Raw genomic sequence first — 22424 nt, forward strand, 5'->3', positions numbered from 1 at the left:
AAACATCCAGCCTCTTAAGCAAGAGAATAACATAACATTACATTTCCTCTAGCTTGCTTAAGCAATAACAACCTGGTACTGTTTCTTAAACAGAGGGGAGGAAGAAATTTGAATTCTTATCTTCCAACTACATTAGATGACACATGTTAACATTTTATGCTGGAAGAGAAGATACCTTCAGTAATAATAGTTATAATTGTTTTAGAATTCGCCTACAACTCTGGAGAACAGGGTTTGAATCCCACTGGGTGAACTTGTGAAAGTTACACTCTTGCTGCCTTAGAGGAAGGTAATAGTAAGGCTCTTCTGAACAAATCTTTACATGAAACCCTGTGATAAGTTGTCTTAAGGTTGCCATAGGTCGGAAATGACCTGAAGAGGCACAACAATAAAGAAATAAATTATTTTAGCTATTCAACCCAAAATAAGAGTTTTGTCTCTTGTAAATACAACCTGGAGTTTGAAGTAAGCGTAATTAAAATTCTATGATTTCAGCAAGCACTTTCCATGTCCTAACTTTCACGGGTCCAAACCAAAATACTGGTAGCCAGATTACACTGTAATGCAGACAAAATGATGAAAATGATAAACAAGGAAGGACACAAAAACTAGAAGAGATTGTAGCACTTTACTTTCTGCCTGAACCTAAGGGGAAGCAAGCTTCTTTGCTACTGGTTCAATGGCCACTTTCTTCCCTGAGTTTTATTCCTTCTCCAGTGGTGTAAACAGATCAGAAATCATTTGCTGAACTCTATGGCACTGTATTTGTTGTGTATTTACAAATCATTTCTGACTATACAATTACTGTACTGATATCCTTGAGAAGGTAGTTCCTTCCTTTGAGAAGGAACGTAGTTTTCCCCTTATTGAACATAATTGGTTCTAGTTAATTGGGGTCATGCTGAAATTGAAGCAAATTTTCAGGCCTTCCATAATTTGTGAACAAGAACCCACTTTTATTGGTGAAGATTTTTAAGAACAATATTTTCCCAGTCTGTTTGCCATAGATAAGCTGTTGTTGTTGTTGTTGTCGTCGTCGTCGTTTCAGTTGTCATTTTATTCTTTTATAACTCACCACTCTTCCCAACACTGAGACTCAAAGTAGCTTAGAAACATTAGAGAAAATCAGATAAAAGTGCCCAAGACTAAAAAAACCCAATATGTTAACATATAGTTGAATTGTCAACACAATTTAGAGCAATTTTAAACTACAATAAACACAGGCAATATTGCACACTTTAAAAGTCCTTACCTCATGAGCACTCAGTTTTCAAAGACCTTTCAAAACACAAAGGCGTGCCTGTTTCTAGGATGTCTAGCTTTTCTAGTTGAAGAGTTCCAAACCCTGGGGGCAGACACTGAGGAGGAGCAATCCTGTGTGTTCCCACCAGATATACCCTAAGGATTGTGGGACAGGGGTAATGTCCTCCCTTAGCTGAGTGCAAAAAAGGTATGTAGGCTGCATATATTAGTGCTTCTTAAACTTTTGCACTCTCAACTCCTTTCAGCCCAAGAAAATGTTGCGACTCCAGGTATATAGGTATAAGGTTTGCTAAACAGTCTGATTTTCTTTTTTTATGAAGTACAGCTGAAGCATCTTCTGCACTGTAAAAACTACAACAAATTTGTGTAAATGTCTAAAACAGTCACTAGGGACCTCATCACATGGATCTTGAGAAGCATTGGGGACCGTCTGTCTAGCAACGGGAATTATACCGTTAGATCCCCAGTCGTCCTATTTCAAGTTCTGTCTTCCCATCACACATGTTTTCGTCCGTTGTTGCCTGAGTTTGGAACCATCACACGGGGGATCCTTTTCTCCGCCCTCTCCATGTTACTTTTTTTTAAATCAGGGAAAACCTCAATATCTGTAAGCCAAGAGATCCCTTGCCCTCCCCAAAGCCCCACACACCAGAGGAGACAGGACACCACGTTAAAAACTCTTCTTTCCATAGCATAAAATTGCCCTACACAAAGCCTTTTACATTAAAGGAGACTAACACCACTTTAAAATCTCTTATTTTCATGGAATAAAATTGCAATGCCCAAAGCCCTTTGCATTAAATGAGAGTGACGTTACTTTAAAAACTCTTCTTTCAGTGGGATCCCTTGCCCTCCCCAAAGCCCCACACACCACAGAAGGCAATGTCTCTTCCTATGTCACAGTTTTAAAACACTCCTTTCAATGGGATCTTTTGTTTGAATTCCTCCCCTTGAGTAGACCAGCAGCATTTTAACTCCACTTTTAACACTTCTTTCAGAGGAATCTTCCCTTCACTTTTAACACTCCTTTAAATTTGGTGGTCTCTCTCTATAGGATATCTTCACATTTTTAAAACACTTCTTTCAATAGGACCCACACTATCTTTAAACCACTTTAAACAACAGAAGGATCATGGATGGGCACTTCATAAAATAGAGTGTAACTGAAAATTCCCCCACTTCCTATGGAGAAAATTGCTATTAAGGAGAAAATGCAGCAACAGCGAAGTGGTGATGAACACCTATTCCTCCATGTCACTGAAAAGATTCAACACGGGCAAATTTGTCAGATCTCATCACATGTGTTTTTTTTTGGTGTTAGCGATGGTTCTGGCGGACGCCAGGGGCCTTAGGACATGATTTCTTGCCCGTGTTCTGAGCTTCCACCTTCTAGCATGCTTCAGCTCCATTTCAAGGATGGGAGGATAACGGATGACAGCCTCAAGTAGGCAAACATCATGAAAGCCAAGAGCCTCTTTGTCCTTCAAATGGAGATGAAGTATACTACATGGGGGAAATGCACCATGTGATGAGGTCATAGGGGATATTCAGAAAAAAAGTTTACTCTTGCCAAAGTTTTGGGACCCTAAATGGGGAGCTAATGGTCCCTATTTGGGGTCAGGACACACAGTTTAAGAAGTAGTGGCATAGATCATAGCAGTCACAAGCACAGACTTGAATTAAGCTGGCATGTTCCACAAATAACATTTCTACACAAGTACTTTCCAGTTCTGAGCCCAGTTGCGACCTCCATGCACTTCTGTGTTGCTCTTACATAGGTGAACTAGACCACAGGTTCAAGTCACCAGAATGTTTCCTTGTTTTTTGTAAGTCCAAGTAAATATTGATAATAAACGAACAAACAGTACAGTACAGTAAAATAATGTATGCTTACAACCCATTCTATAAGTTTTTTTAAGAAATGCATCGAATCTATAAATCAACAAGAACATTGCAGCAATTATGTTGCCATTTTTGCCTTTCCATTTCTTAGCTATGTTTACAAAGCCGCATCCTTGCATTCTTTTTAAATATCACTATGGTTCACTTAATCCAAGACATATAGAAGTATTACCAATATTTTCTAATTAATATTTACTCTTTTCTAAAGCTATTATAAGAACACTTAATGCACAGTCTAAAATGAGAGTTGACAATTGCAAATACAAACCAACCAACATTGTAATAAAATCAATACTTACATTTCCCTCGGGGGCACTATTTACTGTTTGCAGTGCCATTTCCTTAATGGAATAGCAGTTATGTTTGCAGAAACCTTGTAACTACCATCTTTATGTTTTAACTAAAAGCAGCTTTCTTGAAGTAGTTTGGGAAAAATAAAGAATGAAAGAAGAAAGGAATTCTTGAGTTATCATTAAAAAATGCTCAGAGCATTTTGTAGTTTATTCATACAATAGCTCAAAAAGAAACATAAATTTAACTAGAGTGCTTCTGAATGTTCTGTGCTGCAAGTAAATATTGTGTACTTTGCAGCTCATTGTGATCTTAGCAAAACTTTCTGAAACAGATGTATTTCAATGTCACCAATTCTATAAATATGCCATCCATTTACTCATGGTTAATAGTCTCTGGTAATTAAATTAAGGAAGAGATTTCATAGCCAAGCAATATGTGCACTTTCTTTACCCTGACAAATAAAAACAAATCTAGAAAAAAATGATCTTCCAGATGAATTGCCATTGTTACTGTTTTCCACTACAGTTTGACAGTCTTCAATAGAAAAGGAAGCAGATTGTTCTAGGATAATAGAGAGAGAACAATAAGAATCTTTACTCCAATATGCTATCGTTTTCACTTAGTTAAGATATGATCCCCTAGATGTGTTGCTTGTAAAGTGGTCTATCTAGGGAAGCACAGATGATTTCCTAGGAGGCTATAAATCTTCACCTATTCCTCTCATTATCCATGTGAGCCAAAGAAGAGTGAGACGGATGTTAGTTCTGTATTTTGTAAGGTTTGTTTTGGATGCTATGCATCCCTTATTGGGTTACAGTAAAGATCATTTTCTTCTCCTGATTTGTTCTTTGATGCTACTTTTGACTTTAAAAAAAAATACCTGGGCTTGGCATGCAAATTTTAATTTGGTTTGAGTGTTATATTAGGACTCTGGGATACCCGGGTTCAAATCGTGGCTCATCCATGGACACCCACTGAACAACTTTGGGGAAGTCATGTTCTCTGAGCCTCAGATGAAAGCAATGGCAAACCTCCTCTGAATATATCTATAAGTTAGTCAACTTGAAGTCATGTTTAAAAGAAAAGCAAAAATCTAACGGTTTGCTCCATCCCTTCCATAGAAACATTCCTCACACAGCGAGTTTTTGGGACTGACTCTTTTGGCTAAAATTTCTAGACTTAACATGGACCATGGTAGTAGTGACAGCTGGCCCCCTGAAGCAGTAATGGTGTTTTCCTCTGACTACATGATGACCCGCAACTGTTTTGGCCCCCAAACCTGTCCCCAACTTATATATACATGAGGTCGACTTACAAGTATATATGAGCAGGATTCCATTTCACCTCAAGAATTCCTGCTGCTGGGAAAGAAAAATAGACTCACTTCTTCATGGAGAGTTGTTTGCATATCCTTTGTAAGCATAGGGACCAATTTTCAAATGAACTACTAATTCCTATAGCAAAACGCCTGTGACATTGAGCAAGTATGTTTAGTTTTTTTCTATCTCTTTTCAACATTGGCTGTAAATGGCATGCTTCCATATAGCATGTTCATTCTCTTGGGAAACTTCAAATACTTACACACTCAACATGTCAGATGGTGCATGGTATTTTTTAAAGCAAATTCAGTTTGTATCTGCAGCAAAGTTGCCTTGAATCACTTATTCTGTGTTCAGACACTGACTATAAATAAAATTAATAACATTTGAATCTTTGTATTTTGTTAAGCCCCACCAGCCAATTTGTTTCATTGATTTTATTCAAAAATTCCTATGTGAACTGCATTGTAGATCCATTCAAATACATTTATTCTCAAGAAATAAACTGGAAGTATACACTGTAAGGCGTCAAAACATCTTTGTGTGGATGACGGTGATATTTTGGGACTCATGTCAAATCTAAATTAAAATATCCAAACTGTTGCTTTGTTTTTCACCTTATAGTAATATTCCAAGCTTCTTTGTGATTCCTCTCACAAATCTGTTTAGAATGAGCTAAACAGCACACATACACAAAGACAAACGCATACACAGAGTCCTAGTCACAATATTATGTATTGCAAACCGTGCCTTCCAGACTGCAGTTTTGTCAAAAGCTTTGAACAGTCCTCCTGTACCTACCAAATGTAATTGATACAGAATCATTGCTATATAACAGCTGCATTAACAAGGTGTTGCTGCCTTTACTTTAATCTACCTTTCTCTCTTGCCAGTTTATTATGTTTTGAATTTATGCATTTTGTAGATCTGTGAGCTATCTTTCTTATGGAAATTAATCTTTTTAGAAGATTTGTGCTCTCATTTTCAAACACTAATACATGCATTCAAGTATCCCATTATTCAGGACCAGCTGGCTTTTCATCTAGTGATATTTACTTCAAAAAGCCAAGCTAAATGCTATCATAGATTAATTCTAAGGGCACAGGAGAGCTCTTTTTCCCTTTCCCCCTTTTTTGTGGAGAAAAAGAGATTTGGTAATTACTTAGAATATTGCAATAAAATCACAGAATATGTCAAAAATGTGTTATCTAATCTGTCATAATGGAAAACCTAAAGAGAGAGAGAGAAAGAAAGATAATTCACTGAAGAAAGCATTCTCTGTAGATTGTGTGGGTGGTATGTTCACCCCCTCCAGATTGCCCCCCTCCCCATGGTCAGAATCTATGAAAAAGACTAAGTCTGTCAAGCGTTATAACAAACTCTTTGACACAGTGAATAAATGCCTGTGTTTTGGACCCTTACTTTGAGATACATAAAGGGTGGTTGTTAATACATGGGCTGTTGTATTAGAGCAGATCTATCCAAACTTTGTGTCACGACACATTAGTGTGTCAGCTGCAGTATGTAGACATGTCATGCAAACGAAATGAGATACCATTGAGTGTGCGAAATAAGTAATACATCATTTATTTTTAAATATATAAATGAAAGGTGATAATGAGCTGTGTTGTGTCCCCATGCACTTCGTTATTTCAGTTTAAGTATGGGTCCATATCTCTTACAAGTGGTTGGTTTAACCTTTTGTTTTCTAGTAAAACTGAATTACTGTGTCGTGAAATGATGCATGTCTAAAAATTGTGGATCACCAATTTGAAAAGTTTGGAAAGCTCTCCATTAGAGTGAATGTTCAGTACTGTATGCTTCCAAATTCAGAGATCAACACCGAATATGGATAGACATCTAAATAGTGGATTCATACAAGCACATCCTTTAATTGAAATATTTATTTGTTGTAGACCAAATATTGTGGCTTGGAATGGCCAGGCAAAAATGATGTCTATCAACCACAGTTATGAAAACCTAGGGGTCAGTCCAGTTGCTAGTTCCAACTAGAGTTGTCCTATTAAATAATTTGGACTTATATAAACGTTCATGCAATGGATATGGTCTAGTTGGCACTAACAGCTGGATTTATCTCTTAATATTGAGCCTAGAAAAAGAAGATATGAGTGAGCACATCCTAGTGGTGAAGAAAGTGTTATTACTCCTCATATTAACTAACTGAATTCAGAAGGTCAAGGAAGAGTTTTTTTTAAGTATTATTGTTATTAAAACTAATTTTATTGTTTCATGTCCTGTTTAAAATAGAAACAGAGTAGATATTCAGAATGGGTTTGCAGTTGCCAGTTTGGGTAATACTGTACATCTTATTTGAACATGCACCAAAATCTGTTCTATAAAATAAAAAGTATGTATATGTATGCATTTGTGTTTTCAAGCTTGTACAGGAACACATATGTGTGTGTTTGTTTAAGTGTAATATCAGCCAGGAAGCTGAAATTTCAAAACGGATATTCTCTGTTGCAATTTCTTACATAAATCAACCTGGAAATAAGACACATTTTACAATTCAATTTAAGATCCCACTGAGACAATAATGTTGCAAGCTGTGCATTTTGCAAAGTAATATAGTAATGTCTAGTTTGCATTTTTTAAAAACCAAATTAATCACACTTTATTGAATATGTTGAAGCAAACCTAAAATTCATCTATTATTAAAAAAAATCTTGTGCAACAAACACAACTATATTTTATACATAAAGGACAAACTCATTTATTCATTAGGATAAAACACTTGGAGTTTGCATTTTGCAGCTATGAAAGAAATGACATTTGCTACCTTCTAGTATTTTGAATATTTAAACATTGAGCCTGCTTGAAAAATTGTTGTAATCATGTAATGTAGCAGTCTATCAGACTACTCTTGAAATCCACTGAAATCAAATGCAGGATTCTTTTACTTCAAGGAGATCCACCTACCATTTCTGGATTAGAACAGTGTATGCATCTCAAATGACAATAGGAACATTCCTGTAATTGTTGATTCCACTTATCTACTTTGTACTATTTTCAGTAAGATACATATTTAAAAGTAACTTAAAATAAAAAGTGGTTGATTGAGGTATTCATTGCTGGCAATGACTTTATTAGAACGAGCCCATTTATTTCGTCCTAAAAGGTTCTGTAAAATCTTCCGAGTACACCCCCAGTTTTGAGCAATATTAGTTTTGTCTGCTATTATCAGTGGTTCTGCATCTTTGATTAGGATTCCTTGGGAATATGAATGAGAAGGCACTATTGTACTCACTTTCTACTTAGGTCTAGAAATCTGGTTGGCCCTTTGTGAAAAGATTACTGGATGACATGTTCTTTCCATGAACATGTGTCACTGGACACAAACTCATTACTATTGAACTTATGAAGCAACCCCATCTCCTGCCAGTTGGCTAATGTTGAAGAATAAGCAGGTGCTGAGCCCGCCTTGGAGGTAACTGGTGCTACCAATGGCATTTCTCTTAATGGTAGAGCCTGATCCATGTTGACGATATGGTCTGGAAGTCCTCTTACTTGTTCTACCAACATATTTCTGGATTGTTGTTCCAATGTATGCCATCTCTAGGCTGTTGTGGGAAAATAGGAAAAAATTCAATGCATGTCTTCAACTGTTTAGGTATGTTAGTGATACTGCAGAACTCTGGAAGTGTAAGAACATTTGCTATATAATTTCTTTGCCAGCCTTATAGGTATCCTGCCTATAAGATAGATTGGCAATAGGATGTGGTAGACAAACCATGTATCCTTCTATCTTTCTACAAATCTATGTGTCAAATATGCATCATAGTGAACTCCTCTCCTATTTTAAGTAACAGTACTTATATTTCTTTGGGCCCAATACTTAATAACACACTGAGGGAGTAAGGAAACAAAATGTAGCTAGTAGTAGACCGTGCTTCTGCAAGCAGAGTTTGATATGTTACTTTTAGAAAAGAAACCGGTTTCTTATTACTCTGATTGCAAAAGGTTGTTACCTTTTTCCTGCTATTCAGAAAGATAATGTGTGGGGTTACTTATTACTAATGAGCTATCATTACTACTGTGCTCCTGCAAAAGATACTGAAAACATTGAAAAATGTTATTTGTTCACACAAGTAGTCAATTTAGATATTGCATCTTGGATGTGCTAAGTAATGGGCCAAAGCCATTTAAAAGTAATTCCTTTCCAGCATTTTATTCCCACTCAGATGCCTTTCAATTCTTCAAGTAATGCAATTGGTAATGTGATGTCCACCTATCTAATAGCTATAGTTGCTGTTTTGAGTGACCAGTCTTGTGAGTTAAGCCCACCTGCACCTTTTTCTCTCTTGTGGCAGCCATTTAGGCAAGCAGGGGCAACTTAAAAAAAACAACACCTAATCCTAATCTCTATTGCATCTCGATCCTTTAATGTGTCTCCACTAGTGTTGTGCTTTTGTATAGAATTGCGGTTCATTTTGTGTAGTTTAATTCATTTTGTCTAATTTTTGTATACGTTTCTGCTAACAAAAATGGAGCGCCTATACGAATAGAGTTATATGTTTTGCTAACAAAAAATGAAAAGTTCTGTGCCATTGGCAACAATGGGAGGGTTTCAGAGGCTCCCCCCCCCCCCGGCTCAGATTTAGGGCTAGAGGGGTGAAAAATGCCACACACTGACTGCATTAGCCCACCAACTTTTAAAATGTTTGTCTTCCCCCGATTTCTAACTATTTTTTTCCGTTTTAGAAATAAAATGTATTTGCTTTTAAATGTAAAATATAATACTGAAGTAAACGGAGGACCAAGTCAGAGGCAGGCAACTGAGCCAGTGAGATAAACAGAGAAGGGAAAGGAAACCCAACAAGCAAAGGATTTTTTAAAAATGAGACAAGCAGCAGCCATCCAAAAAACCCAAACCTCAAATCTCTCAGTCTCAGAAGTGCCCTCACCAGAAAGGCAAGGCACAAAAAAGGCAAGCCATGGCAAGCCCAAGCGGAGACACAGCAACAGCAACAGCCAGCAAACAACCCAACTAGCCCCAGCGCCCAGCAGCAGCAGCAATGTCTCTTTTAGGTTCAGTCCTCCCCTTATATACATTCCCTGCCCTCCCTGCCCAGCCCACTTCAGTGAATCCTTGGAGTCCTATTGGCCAAGAATCACCTCCTCCCTGCCTCCTTCTTTGACGCATGAGGAAGTGATTGCAGGCATAAAGGCCATGTGGCTGAAAACAAAAACCAGCATGATGACTGTGCCGCTTTCATTATCGTGTCACCTGTTGTTTCGTATGAAAATGTCATCTATTGTTTTGTCTAGAAGAACTGTAGACACGAAATGATAGCATGAAGGAAACAAAGGAAAAGTTTTCGCGCACATCTCTAGTCTCCACCCTTTCTTCTCTCCTTCCCTCCCTGTTGCTGGCTGCACTAGTTAGAGAAGATCAGGGGATGCACTGGTCTTCTCTAACCGCACAGTACCCCAGGATGGGTTAGAAACTAGCTACTTGTTAATCTTTCTTCTCCCTTCCCCATTGTTCCAACTGAGCAATACAACATACACTGATATGTTTCACTGAAAAATTGTAATTTACAGCCCTGACTCTTACACTCAAAAAAGAACATTATTCCACTTAATTATTGCAAAAGATAGCTAGTAACCAAAGCAATTTGTTAAATGAGTTTTTTTCTGTCATGTGCTGTGTACACCTGACTCAGCAGATACAAGTGAAATTGCATACAGAGGTGTCCGTGAGTCTAGATATCCAATATTGATGAAAAAGTAATAGTGATACTACTGAAGTATGATGGTAATGTATTTGCAGGGTCTTTAAAACATGATTTGTAGATTAAACATGCTCTATATTAAGGAGAACCTTTATCTGAAGATCTCGAAATGCTTTTGAGATATGTGGTCTCTTTTTCACATGGTAGCTAATTTCAAATGCTTAAATTTCATCACAGAGGAGTAAAGTTGCAAATGTGCTGACATATTTAGAAAGGAGAACAGTATCTGAGCAGAAAAAATATTCTTCACATGAGAATATGAAATGTTTGAATGTCAATGAAGGAGAATAGAGTCATAAACTAGCAATGTGGGGTAGTTTTTTGTTTATTTCTGTCTCAAACTTTTTTTTCTTTATGAAGTTAAGCTGAAATTCAATTTTTCTTTAGTTTTTGAAATTATCTGAATTTGTGATTTTTTCTGCTATTCACCAGTTCAAAAATGCCCACAAAAAGGCACATATTAGGGAATATTGATTGTATACTTTGTACAGAATTGTGCATGTCATGCAAAATTTCAGTTCAGACACCTTTGGATGCTGTTCTAGAAATGGAGCAGAAGAAATCTCTCTTTGGAAAAAAATGCAGGCATAATTGAAGGGGAATCACATATGCCCGCCCAGGTTTAACTCGAGTCCCATTTAACATTCCGTACATTAATGTGGCTTGAGGTGGGTTCTGAAAAGGAGAAACACTAAGTGTTTAAGATGCAGTGCTGATCCCTTTTATTGTGTGAATCATGTTCTCCTTATATCATGGACTGGCAAGTCACACATACTTTCCAGATTTTAAAGTCACTTGCAACCTACCAGTAAAATGCCTTCCTCTTAAAAAAGAGGCAGGGGAGGGGAAGAATCTCCTTTTCATGCTGCAAAACATCCTTATTAATGACTTAGAGATGAAGGTATCAAGAACAAGTTTGCAGATTATGCCAAATTGGGAAGGATAGCTAATACTCCAGAGGACAGGATCAGAGGACAGGATCAGATTCGAGAGTTGGGCCATAATTAACAAAATAAATTTCAATAAGGAGAAATGTAAGATCCTACTCTTAGGCAGAAAAAAAAATGAAATGCACAGATACAGGATGGATGAGACCTGGCTCAACAATGGTACATGTGAAAGAGATCTTGGTGTCTTAGTTGAACGTGAGCCAGAAATTTGATGCAGCATCTTAAAAAGCCAATGGGATTTTGGGCTGCATCAAAAGGAGTATAGTGTGCCTTGAGAATAGAGGAAACTTCTTTTAGGATCTCCCAGGATTTATTAAACTCTTGCCTTTCACTATTCTTCTCAGAGAAGGGGGTGGTCTTCTTTTAAAAAAGAAAAGTTAAATAAACTCACTCTGACCCATGGACGAGTCGACCCCATGGTTTTTTGGGTTGATTTTTTTTTTTTACTTATATAGGGTACTCTTCTGTTAAAACAATTCTGTGGGCTTTTGATTTGTTTCTGGGTACAATTCAACATGATGAGCATGACCTATAAAGCCCTACATGCCTCAAATCCAGGCTATCTGGCATATCTTATCTCCCTGTATGTGCCTGTTTAGGCCCTAATATCATAATCAGAGGCCTTTCTCTCAGTTCCATAATCTTTGTAAGACTGGTTGGTGGGGCACGGGAGACGTGTTTTTGTATTGTGACTACTGTATATGCTTGATCTCATGTACAAATTAGGGGCTGGTTTGAGGTTGACATTATGGATGTTGATATTGTTTGTGGATAAGTAAAGGATAAAACGTTAGGGATTACCATAGGTCTGAATGGATCCCTTTTGTATAGAGGCAAAAGCACCAGCACTGCCACAAGGAGATGGCTGCTGTCACCATTTTCCCACCTTGACATTTTGCCACTCTACTCAGAGATGAGGGTGATTCCGTGTTTGATAAAAGTTAGAGTACAGTAATAATTCTTGTCAAAAAAGAATCACCCCCTTCTTTGACTACAATGGCAAAGGATCTGATCTCAGATCATATGGCAGTGGAGACTCATATAATCCAATTCAAAGCAGATAACCTAGGATCAGATCCTGGGATATAGGGACAGTGTAGAAGGGGCCTTAGTCCATCTCCAAGAACCTAAAAGAAACACTAACCTCCTCTTTGCCACAATGCTTTATCTGGTCTTTTAATGTCTGCACAGGAAAATGGTAGTGGTGGTGACTCTTTGGTGCTACTCTGCCTTCCTGAGGAGAGCAGAGAGGGTTGGTGCTGCTTTTATGGGAGGCTCTCTTTGACAGACACTTCTTCACCTGTCTGTCTACCCTTGATTGTCTGCAGCGAGTGAAGAGTCTGTCCAGGGAGACCCTATTGTAAGAGAAACACTGACTTTCTCTGATCTCCCTGTCAAGGCAGGGTAGCACTAAAGAGCCTCTTGCCCATGCATTCAAAAAGGCCAGAGGAAAGTTACAGCAGACCAGTACTGCCTTGACTAATATATAAGCCAATCCAGTTTTTTAAATCATTTTTAGTATGCATTTTTACTGTACATAAATGTATATGGTAGTTCAGTTTTTTATGTTCATTTTTTGCATGTTTTAACTTTATTGCTCTTTTAAGTTGTAAGTTATCCTTTGTCTAACTTTGGGAAGGAAAGTGGGATACAAATAAATATGATGATGATGGAGTAGGACTGTTTCTTCTTTCCTCTGCGCTCAAGAATAGTCTCTGTGTTCCAAAGTCAAAAAAAATAATATGCTATGCTCATTTTAATTAATTTTAACTATATATTTAAGACAAATGGAGTGAAATAATTACTGTTTTTCTTCAGAGTTCCAATTCTTGCTTCCTGAGTATTTCAAAAATGTCCTCCCACCCCCCAATACATAGTTTTTATTGTTTTTTTTTAATTGCCTTTCTTTTTTTTCTTCACAGTTTCTTGAGGCTGAGGCTGGTTTTTTCAAGTTTCCATCTGGCTGTCATCTCTTTGTAATAGGCTTAAGAGCTTGGCTACTTGATATTTCTAGGTGCCATAGTACTCTCTTTTAGAAGTATTCACTTTAAATGACAATGAAATTAAGGTGGTTTTTTTTTAAGAAGAATAAATAAATAAATTATGTCCCATGTTATACGTGTAGCATAATTATTTTCCTATTTCTTCCTTTCTTTTCTCCCCTCAAAAATGACGAGTTCTTTCTCATACACTTCAACAGCATTTCAAGAATACTGGTTTAAAAAAATTACAGGCAGTCCTCAAGTTACAAACATTCAATTTACAAATGAAAATGGGGGTGTGACAACTGGAAGTGAGAAAAATCTACCCCATAGGAAGGGAAATTCATTCCTGTAAGAGTTATCATGGGGAAATTTTAATTAAAAAATCAACCCCGAAACCTTGATTGGCCAGTGTGAGTACTGTACCTTAACTCTTATCAAAAAAGGAACCACTCCCTTTTCTTATTAGAAGAGGAAAAAGGGAGAGCTTAGTCCGAGGAGAACCCACAAGAAGCACCAATCACACTCTAGTCTCTCCACCATGGAACTCCTTTGAGTCTTTTTGAATAATTTAATGGGGAAATGGTGGTAATGGCCAGGGGCAGCCTGCTCTGTGAAGTGGCATCAATGCATTTCCCTCTCTGCAAAATTTCCCTTGACTTCTCTACTGGTCATTACAAAATCTATAATTTTGGCCCTTGACTTATACATGAAGTTGATTTATACATATGCAGTGATTTTAGATTGCATGGTGCCAGCTAAATTATGTTCCCTATAGAGCAAGATTTAATTGTCTGTGAGAAAGTGTAAATTTTATTGGCATTATCTCAACTCTGTGTGTATGAATTCTGTTACTGGTCAAGGTAATAATAATAATAATAATAATAATAATAATAATCCTTTATTTATATACTGCTCCATCTCCTCGAGAAGACTCAGGGCGGTTTCCAACATGTGTGCAAAAACAGTCAATAATCAAAGCATCATACAGCAGCATGAACATAACAAACACAATAAAACAATATAAAACAACAGTAAAAACAGTTCAGTTAAAATGGACACAATTGCAGTTACGAAGATGGCTTTGTGTACTGATAGAGAGGCAAGCCAATTCTTTAAATGTCAAAGAATTTAAACAAGCAAAAAACTAGAGAGGTTTATTTTGTGCCTTTAAATCATTCGACAATTTGCTACAAAACGAATGCAATTAAAAACCAAAATCTTGCGGTACTTTGGGATACATTTTGCTCACCAATAATTTCAGAGCCAGACCTCCTGTGTTATAATCTTCATCACATCACATGTATAATAGCCCTGAGGCAGAAGGCTCTATATTCCTCTCTTTTAGTTTATATATTATTGCTGAAACTTTCATAGACTGCCAATAAGTTTTTCTTACTGGGGCTGATGTGGTGCGCCAAGCAATATATAGCATTAAGCTAGCATTTTCACAGCAAGTTCCACACAGCTTACTAGCACTGGGCATATAGTAAAATTGTTAAGATAACTTTATCCTATAAAATGGCATGTAAACTGAGTTAAATTAAGAAAAGCTGTCTGAAATTTCAATTCACACACCATTTCCTAAAAATAGGTGAGACAGACTAAATAAGTCTTTATAGGTGGAAATTGTAGTGCTGTAAGGCCACTGCCCTGACAGTTCTGTTCTCAGCTTCCCCTAAATAAACTTGTCTGGTAAAAGCTATTTGGAGCAAAACCTTACTTTTTGTCTATAAAAGGAAGGATAAAAGAAGAACAGGCATTGACTATGCCAGTGGAAACATCTAAGGCTTTTTTAAATTGTATTCAATCTGTTAGAGGAACCCCTAAAAATAACAGTTCACATGGACGTCATACTGTTACGACTTTCAATATACATAGCTGTGAATCCAGCATTCATTTTTTGAATGTGCATGTACATGCGTGTACATACATACCCAATGAACCTGAAAATGCAGGGATCATTTGCAGAAAAAATTAAAAGGAAACAAGGTTGTTGTGTGTTTTTTGGGCTGTATGGCCATGTTCCAGAAGAATTGTCTCCTGACATTTCATCCACATCTATGGCAGGCATCCTCAGAGGTTTCACAACCTCTGAGGATGCTTGCCATAGATATGAGCAAAATGTCAGGAAATAATACTTCTGGAACGTGGCCATAAAGCCCGAAAAACACACCTCAACCCCGTGATTCCGGCCATGAAAGCCTTCGACAACACATTTAAAGGAAACATTTGATTAGTTCTTCAATCCCAAGCACTGGTCAGCAGATTGTGATGAATTTTGGGTTGCTGCGTGTTTACCGGGCTGTATGGCCATGTTCCAGGAGCATTATCTCCTGATGTTTCTGGAATGCTTCTGGAACATGGCAATGCAGCCCAGAAAACTCAGAGAAATCCAGTGGTTTCGGCCATGGAAGCCTTCAACAACACTTTATGAATGTTGATGATAGAGCTAGAAGTTTATAGAGACAAAGAGTTCTGGGTTGCCTAAAAGGGAGTAAAGAAGGACCAGATAAGGAGTGGGTGGCATCACGACAAAGACAAAAAATATATACACGGCTGGTATGTCTGCTTTATTTCACTGAAGTGAAGCTCAAAGAACCTACTCCCTGATCAATTTCAATAGCTTATCAATCCTCCATGGGTACTGGTTGTATTGACTTTTATTATCCTTTTGACAGATTGGGGTTATTGTGTTGGACTGCAACCAACTGTAGACTCCAGACAAATTCAGGTGATAGTGGAGACACTCGACAGCTGCCTAACCTGTTAGTAGAAACTCCATAACCTCAAATAGAGTGAACTGTGTCAGAAATGGAATTTGGAATGCAGAGCTCTGAAACTTTCAGATTTGTTATTACAAAGATAATAAAACACTGAGATGCACAATAGAATTTGGGGTAGGAGGTAAAAAGGTAGCAGAGTGTGTGGAGTTATGCTCAGCTCATATCTGGAAATTATACATGCACCCAAACATATACAGTCATCCCTCCACATCTGCTGTGATTAAGGGCACAGGGCTTTTGTGAAAGTGTAAACTGCAGATAAAGAAGTCGCTTGTTTTTTTTTAACCTGAGAATACACCTCTCTAGGAATTTCTACGTTTTCCAGGATGACTCTGTGGTCAACATTCTCTGGAAGCTGTAGACAAAATTGTATTGAAGGGTCTAGAGATTCCTGGAGAGATGTTCTGTCTAGAAATCTCTAGGTCTTCTAGCATAAGGAAGGAGGAAGCTGACCATCAAGTCACACTGGAGAACCTCAAGATTTGTAGAAAGAACAGTTTAAATCAAATCCATGAATAATCAAATGCCCAAAAGTCAAAATCACCAATGTGGAGGGATGACTGTATGCATGAGTCATATAGTCATCCTTCCACATACAAATACACATGTGTAAGAATTCAATTTATGTGACTTTGGAAATGGAATACAATAATATAATGTATATGAATTGCAAAAACCTCCAATACATTAGAATATAGGTTCCTGATAAAATTATTCTAGTTCCCAAACCATGGTTTATCCAACATGGGTTTGACTGTTGCAGAAGGAATTGACTTGATATCCTTGCACGCAAATTCATTTGCTGCAAATCTGGAATTATCCTGCATCCCAATAATTTATATTCCTTCCCACAGGAAGCAATTATGGTTCTTGGGATAGAGAAAAACTCCAGTCTCCCCCAAGCCAAGCATCGCAGGCTTCTGTTAACCACCCCAACTTGCCTGGACAGCATAACCTTCCAGTTAACCATCCTCTCAACCCTCTCCAACAGAATCATCTTCTGCCAAATGGTACGGGGTGAAATCCTTTCACATTAATCTTCCGATATTTTCAAAGTTCTATCATTAATATTTCATTAAAGGGACTACATTTAATAAATAACACGTGCTAGAGACAGCAACCACAAAATGTGATTTTTGTAAAATTCTACAAATATAATCAAAGGGGAAACATTTTGAAACAGTGTTTCACTAGAGACCTATTTAAAAGAAATGATTTATCAGCAGTGACAAATATTTAACATCAAGACATGTTACAGTGAGAAATTAAGTGGATTGTATAAGAAATAGCAAGAAACAATTGTTTTTTTATTTGTTTGATGAGAATTACTAAGGGCTTATGTGAACATCATTGTCAGTTGCAGCCTGGTTCAAGGATAATAAGCAGGAGCTTTTTCTTGAGATGGACATGGCACACTTTACTTCATACCTCAACATATTTGTTCTGTATATAGGAATGTTGATTCACGTGATTTACGTGAGCAGAGCAGCACTTGGTTCAGAGTTCTGAGGACTTTAGCATTTTAGACAGCAGGTAAAACACCACAGATTTCAATGCTCCCTTGTATTTAAAAACAAATAAAGCAAAAAGCCCAAAATCCAAAATACTGGATGTAGAATCTGAGGGTGAAATCTGGAAAGTTAATTTTCCATAAATTGGTCAATGGTTTATACATACATTAATTTTGACCCTGAATTTCTCATAGACTCAAATAAGCCTATAATACCTAACATCACATTATCAGTACCTAAATTGTTTCTGCTTTAATTTGATCATCAAAATATTCTCAGCCTATTTCTGGCTCTTTCATATGGCTTACAGTTCTTTCAGTAATTCTGCTGCCAACTGTACTTCTAAGCCGAAGAATCGGCGTTGTCTGTAGACACCTTCAAGGTCATGTGGCCAGCATGACTGCATGGAATGCCATTACTTTCCCGCCAGAGCAGTACCTATTGATCTACTCATATTGTATGTTTTCGAACTGCTAGGTTGGCAGATGCTGGAGCTTACACTCAGTTTCCCAGATTTGAACCTGGGACCTTTCAGTCTGCAAGTTCAGCAGCTCAATGCTTTAACACATAGGACATAATTAACACAATAAAATGTGATGCATGGCAGAAAAAACAATAGAGAAGTGACATGCAACACTTTTAAACAGACTTCAGATCTTTTAAAAATATTCCTTTCAACAAAATTTAAAGCCTGGGAACACTTTAAACACTTGATGTAAGCAAGGTAATAAGAGACGGGTGCTACATCAACCATCTCACAGTGAGAATTTGATAACTATAGGGAGGCAACATTGAAAATATCCTCTACCCATTCGTAATCAATCAATCTTTAATTGTTGAAAATCTAGCAAGGTGTTTCTGAAGGCTTTCAAAAAGTGCAAGTAGGGAGTTATGTAAAAATCCCATGTAGGGAGATGCAGTCCTTCAGGTAACATGGTCCCAATCTGAAGCTAGTGCAGGTGAAGTCCTAGGTTGTTTCTATTTCATTTATGGCATTTGAATTCTGTTTTCACCCTAGAGTGGGACTCAGCGCAACTTCCAAGACAATTAAAAATATTCACAATAAAATTTTAGGACTAATTAAAAGTAGATAAAACAGCATAAACATTTTGGAAACATACACACTTTTAAAAAGAATAAAATAGCCCCACAGAACGTTCTCCTGCTTACATGTTAAAATGTTTATCTTCTCCAGTTCCTATTAAATATCTTTAAGCCCTGTTTTGGATGAACTAAAGTTTCTGAGATGTCTTCAAATAACAGATCCAAGTACAATAATTCAAATGGGATAACTTCAGGCCAGGGGTAATTAAATTAAATATATGCCTATCTGGGTAGTACTGCAGACTTGCCCAACTCTACCTCTGTATTGGTACCTTAGAGTTGCCATAAGATGTAAATATCTTGAAGGCAAAAAACAACTAGAACCCTCCATATTGGACTCTGAGAATAAAAGTAGAGGTTCACTTGCATGGATATGCAGTCATCAGAACCACAGTAGAACCAACAGCATATAACTGATGTTTGCCTGGAGGGACAGGAGTAGTTAACCTGTCTGTCTACATTTCTTTTACATTGCACTTGTCATCATTGATTACCATTGACTTTGCTGGCTAGGGCTGATGGGAGTTACATTTGACATCTGTTTGGCCACTGGCTGCTTATCCATCCTGTACTTTAGAAACAAGGAGCTTCCAGGGTAAGGGTTGCTTCTGCCCACACAGGATTCTGGAGGGATAGAGCTACTTAGAACCCTGCATGTTACACCCTTTCCCATTTCTTTCCCAACATTTCACCCACCCCTCCCCGTGGTTAGTACTACCCTTATTTTTTCTGGGGTGTGTGATTAGCTACTGAAAGCCATGTCTCTCTCTCTCTGCCTCTCTAAATCCCCGTGGGAGTGAAGTAGTGAGATAAACCCAGATGGTCAATTATACTCTTGGAGAAGGTCTTCTGTGTTTTTTAAATTTGTTTTTTTTTCTTTTTGCAAGATTTAGAGGGAGGAACAGATTAGTGAAGAATATTTGGGACCAGGCAGCTAGGATAGCAGAATGTGCACAGCTATATTTACTGAAGCGTAATGTGCCATTGAATGTAATGTGCATCTCAATGTTGAAGGTGCATATTACAAAAAATTGATGTGCCCTCGAAAGTAATGCACTCAACAGTGCAAGCATAGCATGTCAGGAAGGCAAGCAGCATAAATGAGGCCATTTGGGAAGCCACAGCCTTCTTTCAGGTTGAGGCTGGCAAACTAGCTAATCTCAAAACGATTCCCAATTGGCTTCATTCACCAGGCCTTCAAAACCGAAGGGGAGGTTTTGAAGACATCATCGACGAAGCCAGTTGGAAACCACATAAAACTGAACCGGTGGGGGGTGGCAGACTCTGAGGGCCACCTGGGAGGCAGGATTGTGGCTAAGAAGCAGAAACAACTGAGTTACCTGTTGGGCAGTCCTCCTCCTTTGAGTGTCATAGAGCCCTGAGGCTGCTACCACCACCAGAACAGCTTCTTGGCCCCGCCCCCATGCCCCCCTGTCCGGCCTCTGGGGTACCAGGTTCTTCCAAGCCTTTTCGTGCAGGTGGGATTATGTGCATAGTTCTAACACAGCCATCAAATATAATGTGCACCCCAATTTTGGCAATGTAATTTAGCCAAAAAGGCTGAGCATTAGACTTGAGCAAATATAGTATTTGAATCAATGACTGAAATTTAGAATACTGCTTGTTTAATGTTAATAATCATTGAAACATAGAATCTCCTTTTTGCAATCTGAAATGGAACAGTCCCTGGAACTCTACACCATATGATTTTTTTCTGAATATGTAGGATGGGCATGAAGCTAATGTCTGATGTTGACCCACTAGAGGCACCTCATCCAATTGTTAGCCCAAGTAAATTAAACTCTTTGAAACATTGGGAATTTGGTAGACATGTATATTCTGTCTAATGGTTGGACCTTTAGTACAGTAGTTAGAAATAATCATTGGTTTTAGCTCATGGAAAGGATAAAAAACAAGGCCATAGCAATTTACTACTAAAATAGTATTGATACAGTTGACAATTATTTTCAGAAGGCAACTTGTTGGGCGGGGAAAAGGAAAAACCTGATGTATACACAAGCCCTTAGATAGTTGTTGGCACAAATACTATTGTTGGGGTTCGTATGAAAGCAGCAATAATGTATACCTCCTTGCAGATACTGTGGTGTATTATGTAAAACTTCCATGAAAACATAAATTCAAGGCAATGTCACAGATAGCTTTCCATACAACGGAGGTGTCATTGTGCTCTTCAAACGCTGTTAGTTAACTGGTGTTTAGAGACAGATGTTAAAATTATGGCCTGCTCCCAACAAAACATGGGAAGATTACTTCATGGGAGCTGGTTATTCTTTGGATTTGGACATCTGTACCATAATGAATGTACCACCTTTCAAGGTTGATTGCTAATCCCATACTGAGCAATGATAGTAATAGTTTCTTCCCTTTCATATTATACTAGAAACAGTAGTATAAAGTATGTTTTCCTGCTATTGTAATACTTGTGAGCTAAGGACCAATTGAGAAAACTTTCCCATTGTCTGGTGGGTAGTTAAATTGCCTTTGTTTAGTGCCAGAAATGCTGGTAACATTCAGTGTTTTAAAGTCATAAATGCATTTTTGCTTTATTTTTTCCCCTAGGCCTGGAGCTCCCTTTTATGATGATGCCTCACCCGCTTATTCCTGTCAGCTTGCCACCAGCATCTGTCACAATGGCAATGAGCCAGATGAACCACCTTAGCACCATCGCAAACATGGCAGCCGCAGCACAAGTACAGAGTCCTCCCTCAAGAGTTGAAACGTCTGTTATTAAGGTAACTGTTTAGCTTAAGAACAGAAAAGAAAAAACATAAATGGGCCAATATTGAATAAAGTGGTAATATTTTCACCCAGTAATCTTTTTCTTTCTTCATCTTACATTTCCACTGTCGTAAAATATGATGTAACTGGTTAAGGGGATCCACTTCATTTGCAGAGCCAAGTATTTTGCATCTAGTTTTTTCCCCTCCAGTCTTCTATATCTTTCATAGTGTTGCTTCGTAGTTGAAAGACAGCTTCAGTCTCAATTCACAGGTGTTTTCTTGACCCTTTAAGCAATTCTTACCAACAAAAAACTGGGCTTTTTGTGGATGTCCTTGAAGTTCTGCCTTCAATGAACATTTTTGTAAGCTGTTTTTATATTTTTTTTCTTGTAACTTTTGTTTTGCCCTTTTACTAGTAAGATTTTTGGTGCACTCATATGGAAAGGTGAGTTGGATAACAGAGTTTTGAACTATTCCTCTTCGAAAGCTTTCTTCATATCACACCACAGGTTCGGGGACTAGAATCTGTCTTCCATGATCTTTAATGTCTATTAATATTTAGTTGTCCACCAAAGACAGACCAAATATTCTAAATGTAAGCATCAGTAAGCAAGTTAAAAATGATCTTTCATAGATCAAGTAGTTAGTTAAGGGGATACTTTTTGATATATCAGCGATCTTCAGATCCTTGATGGGCATTCTATTAAATGAAGCAAGAATCCTTACAACTAAAATATCAGGATCAAACGTATATTCTGTAGTGTGATTTCAGGGTTTTTTTGTTGTTTGTTTAACTAAGGGTAAACAATAGGCATC

At 37.7% G+C, this 22424-nt stretch overlaps 1 protein-coding gene across 6 annotated transcripts in view; it reads left to right on the forward strand.

Moving 5' to 3' along the window:
• dach1 (dachshund family transcription factor 1) overlaps positions 1-22424 on the forward strand; it is a 399470-nt gene that overhangs the window by 245819 nt on the left and 131227 nt on the right. For 3 of the 6 annotated variants that reach the window (XM_008106857.3, XM_062975577.1, XM_062975578.1), the window contains exons 4-5: positions 17107-17262; positions 21448-21620. In XM_008106857.3, coding sequence (XP_008105064.2) covers positions 17107-17262; positions 21448-21620 — 329 coding nt within the window. The remainder of the gene's footprint in view (positions 1-17106; positions 17263-21447; positions 21621-22424) is intronic. The other 3 variants (XM_062975581.1, XM_062975579.1, XM_062975580.1) reach the window with 1 other exon arrangement.

This window comes from Anolis carolinensis, chromosome 3 (assembly GCF_035594765.1).
Source record: "Anolis carolinensis isolate JA03-04 chromosome 3, rAnoCar3.1.pri, whole genome shotgun sequence".
Lineage (NCBI taxonomy): Eukaryota > Metazoa > Chordata > Lepidosauria > Squamata > Dactyloidae > Anolis > Anolis carolinensis.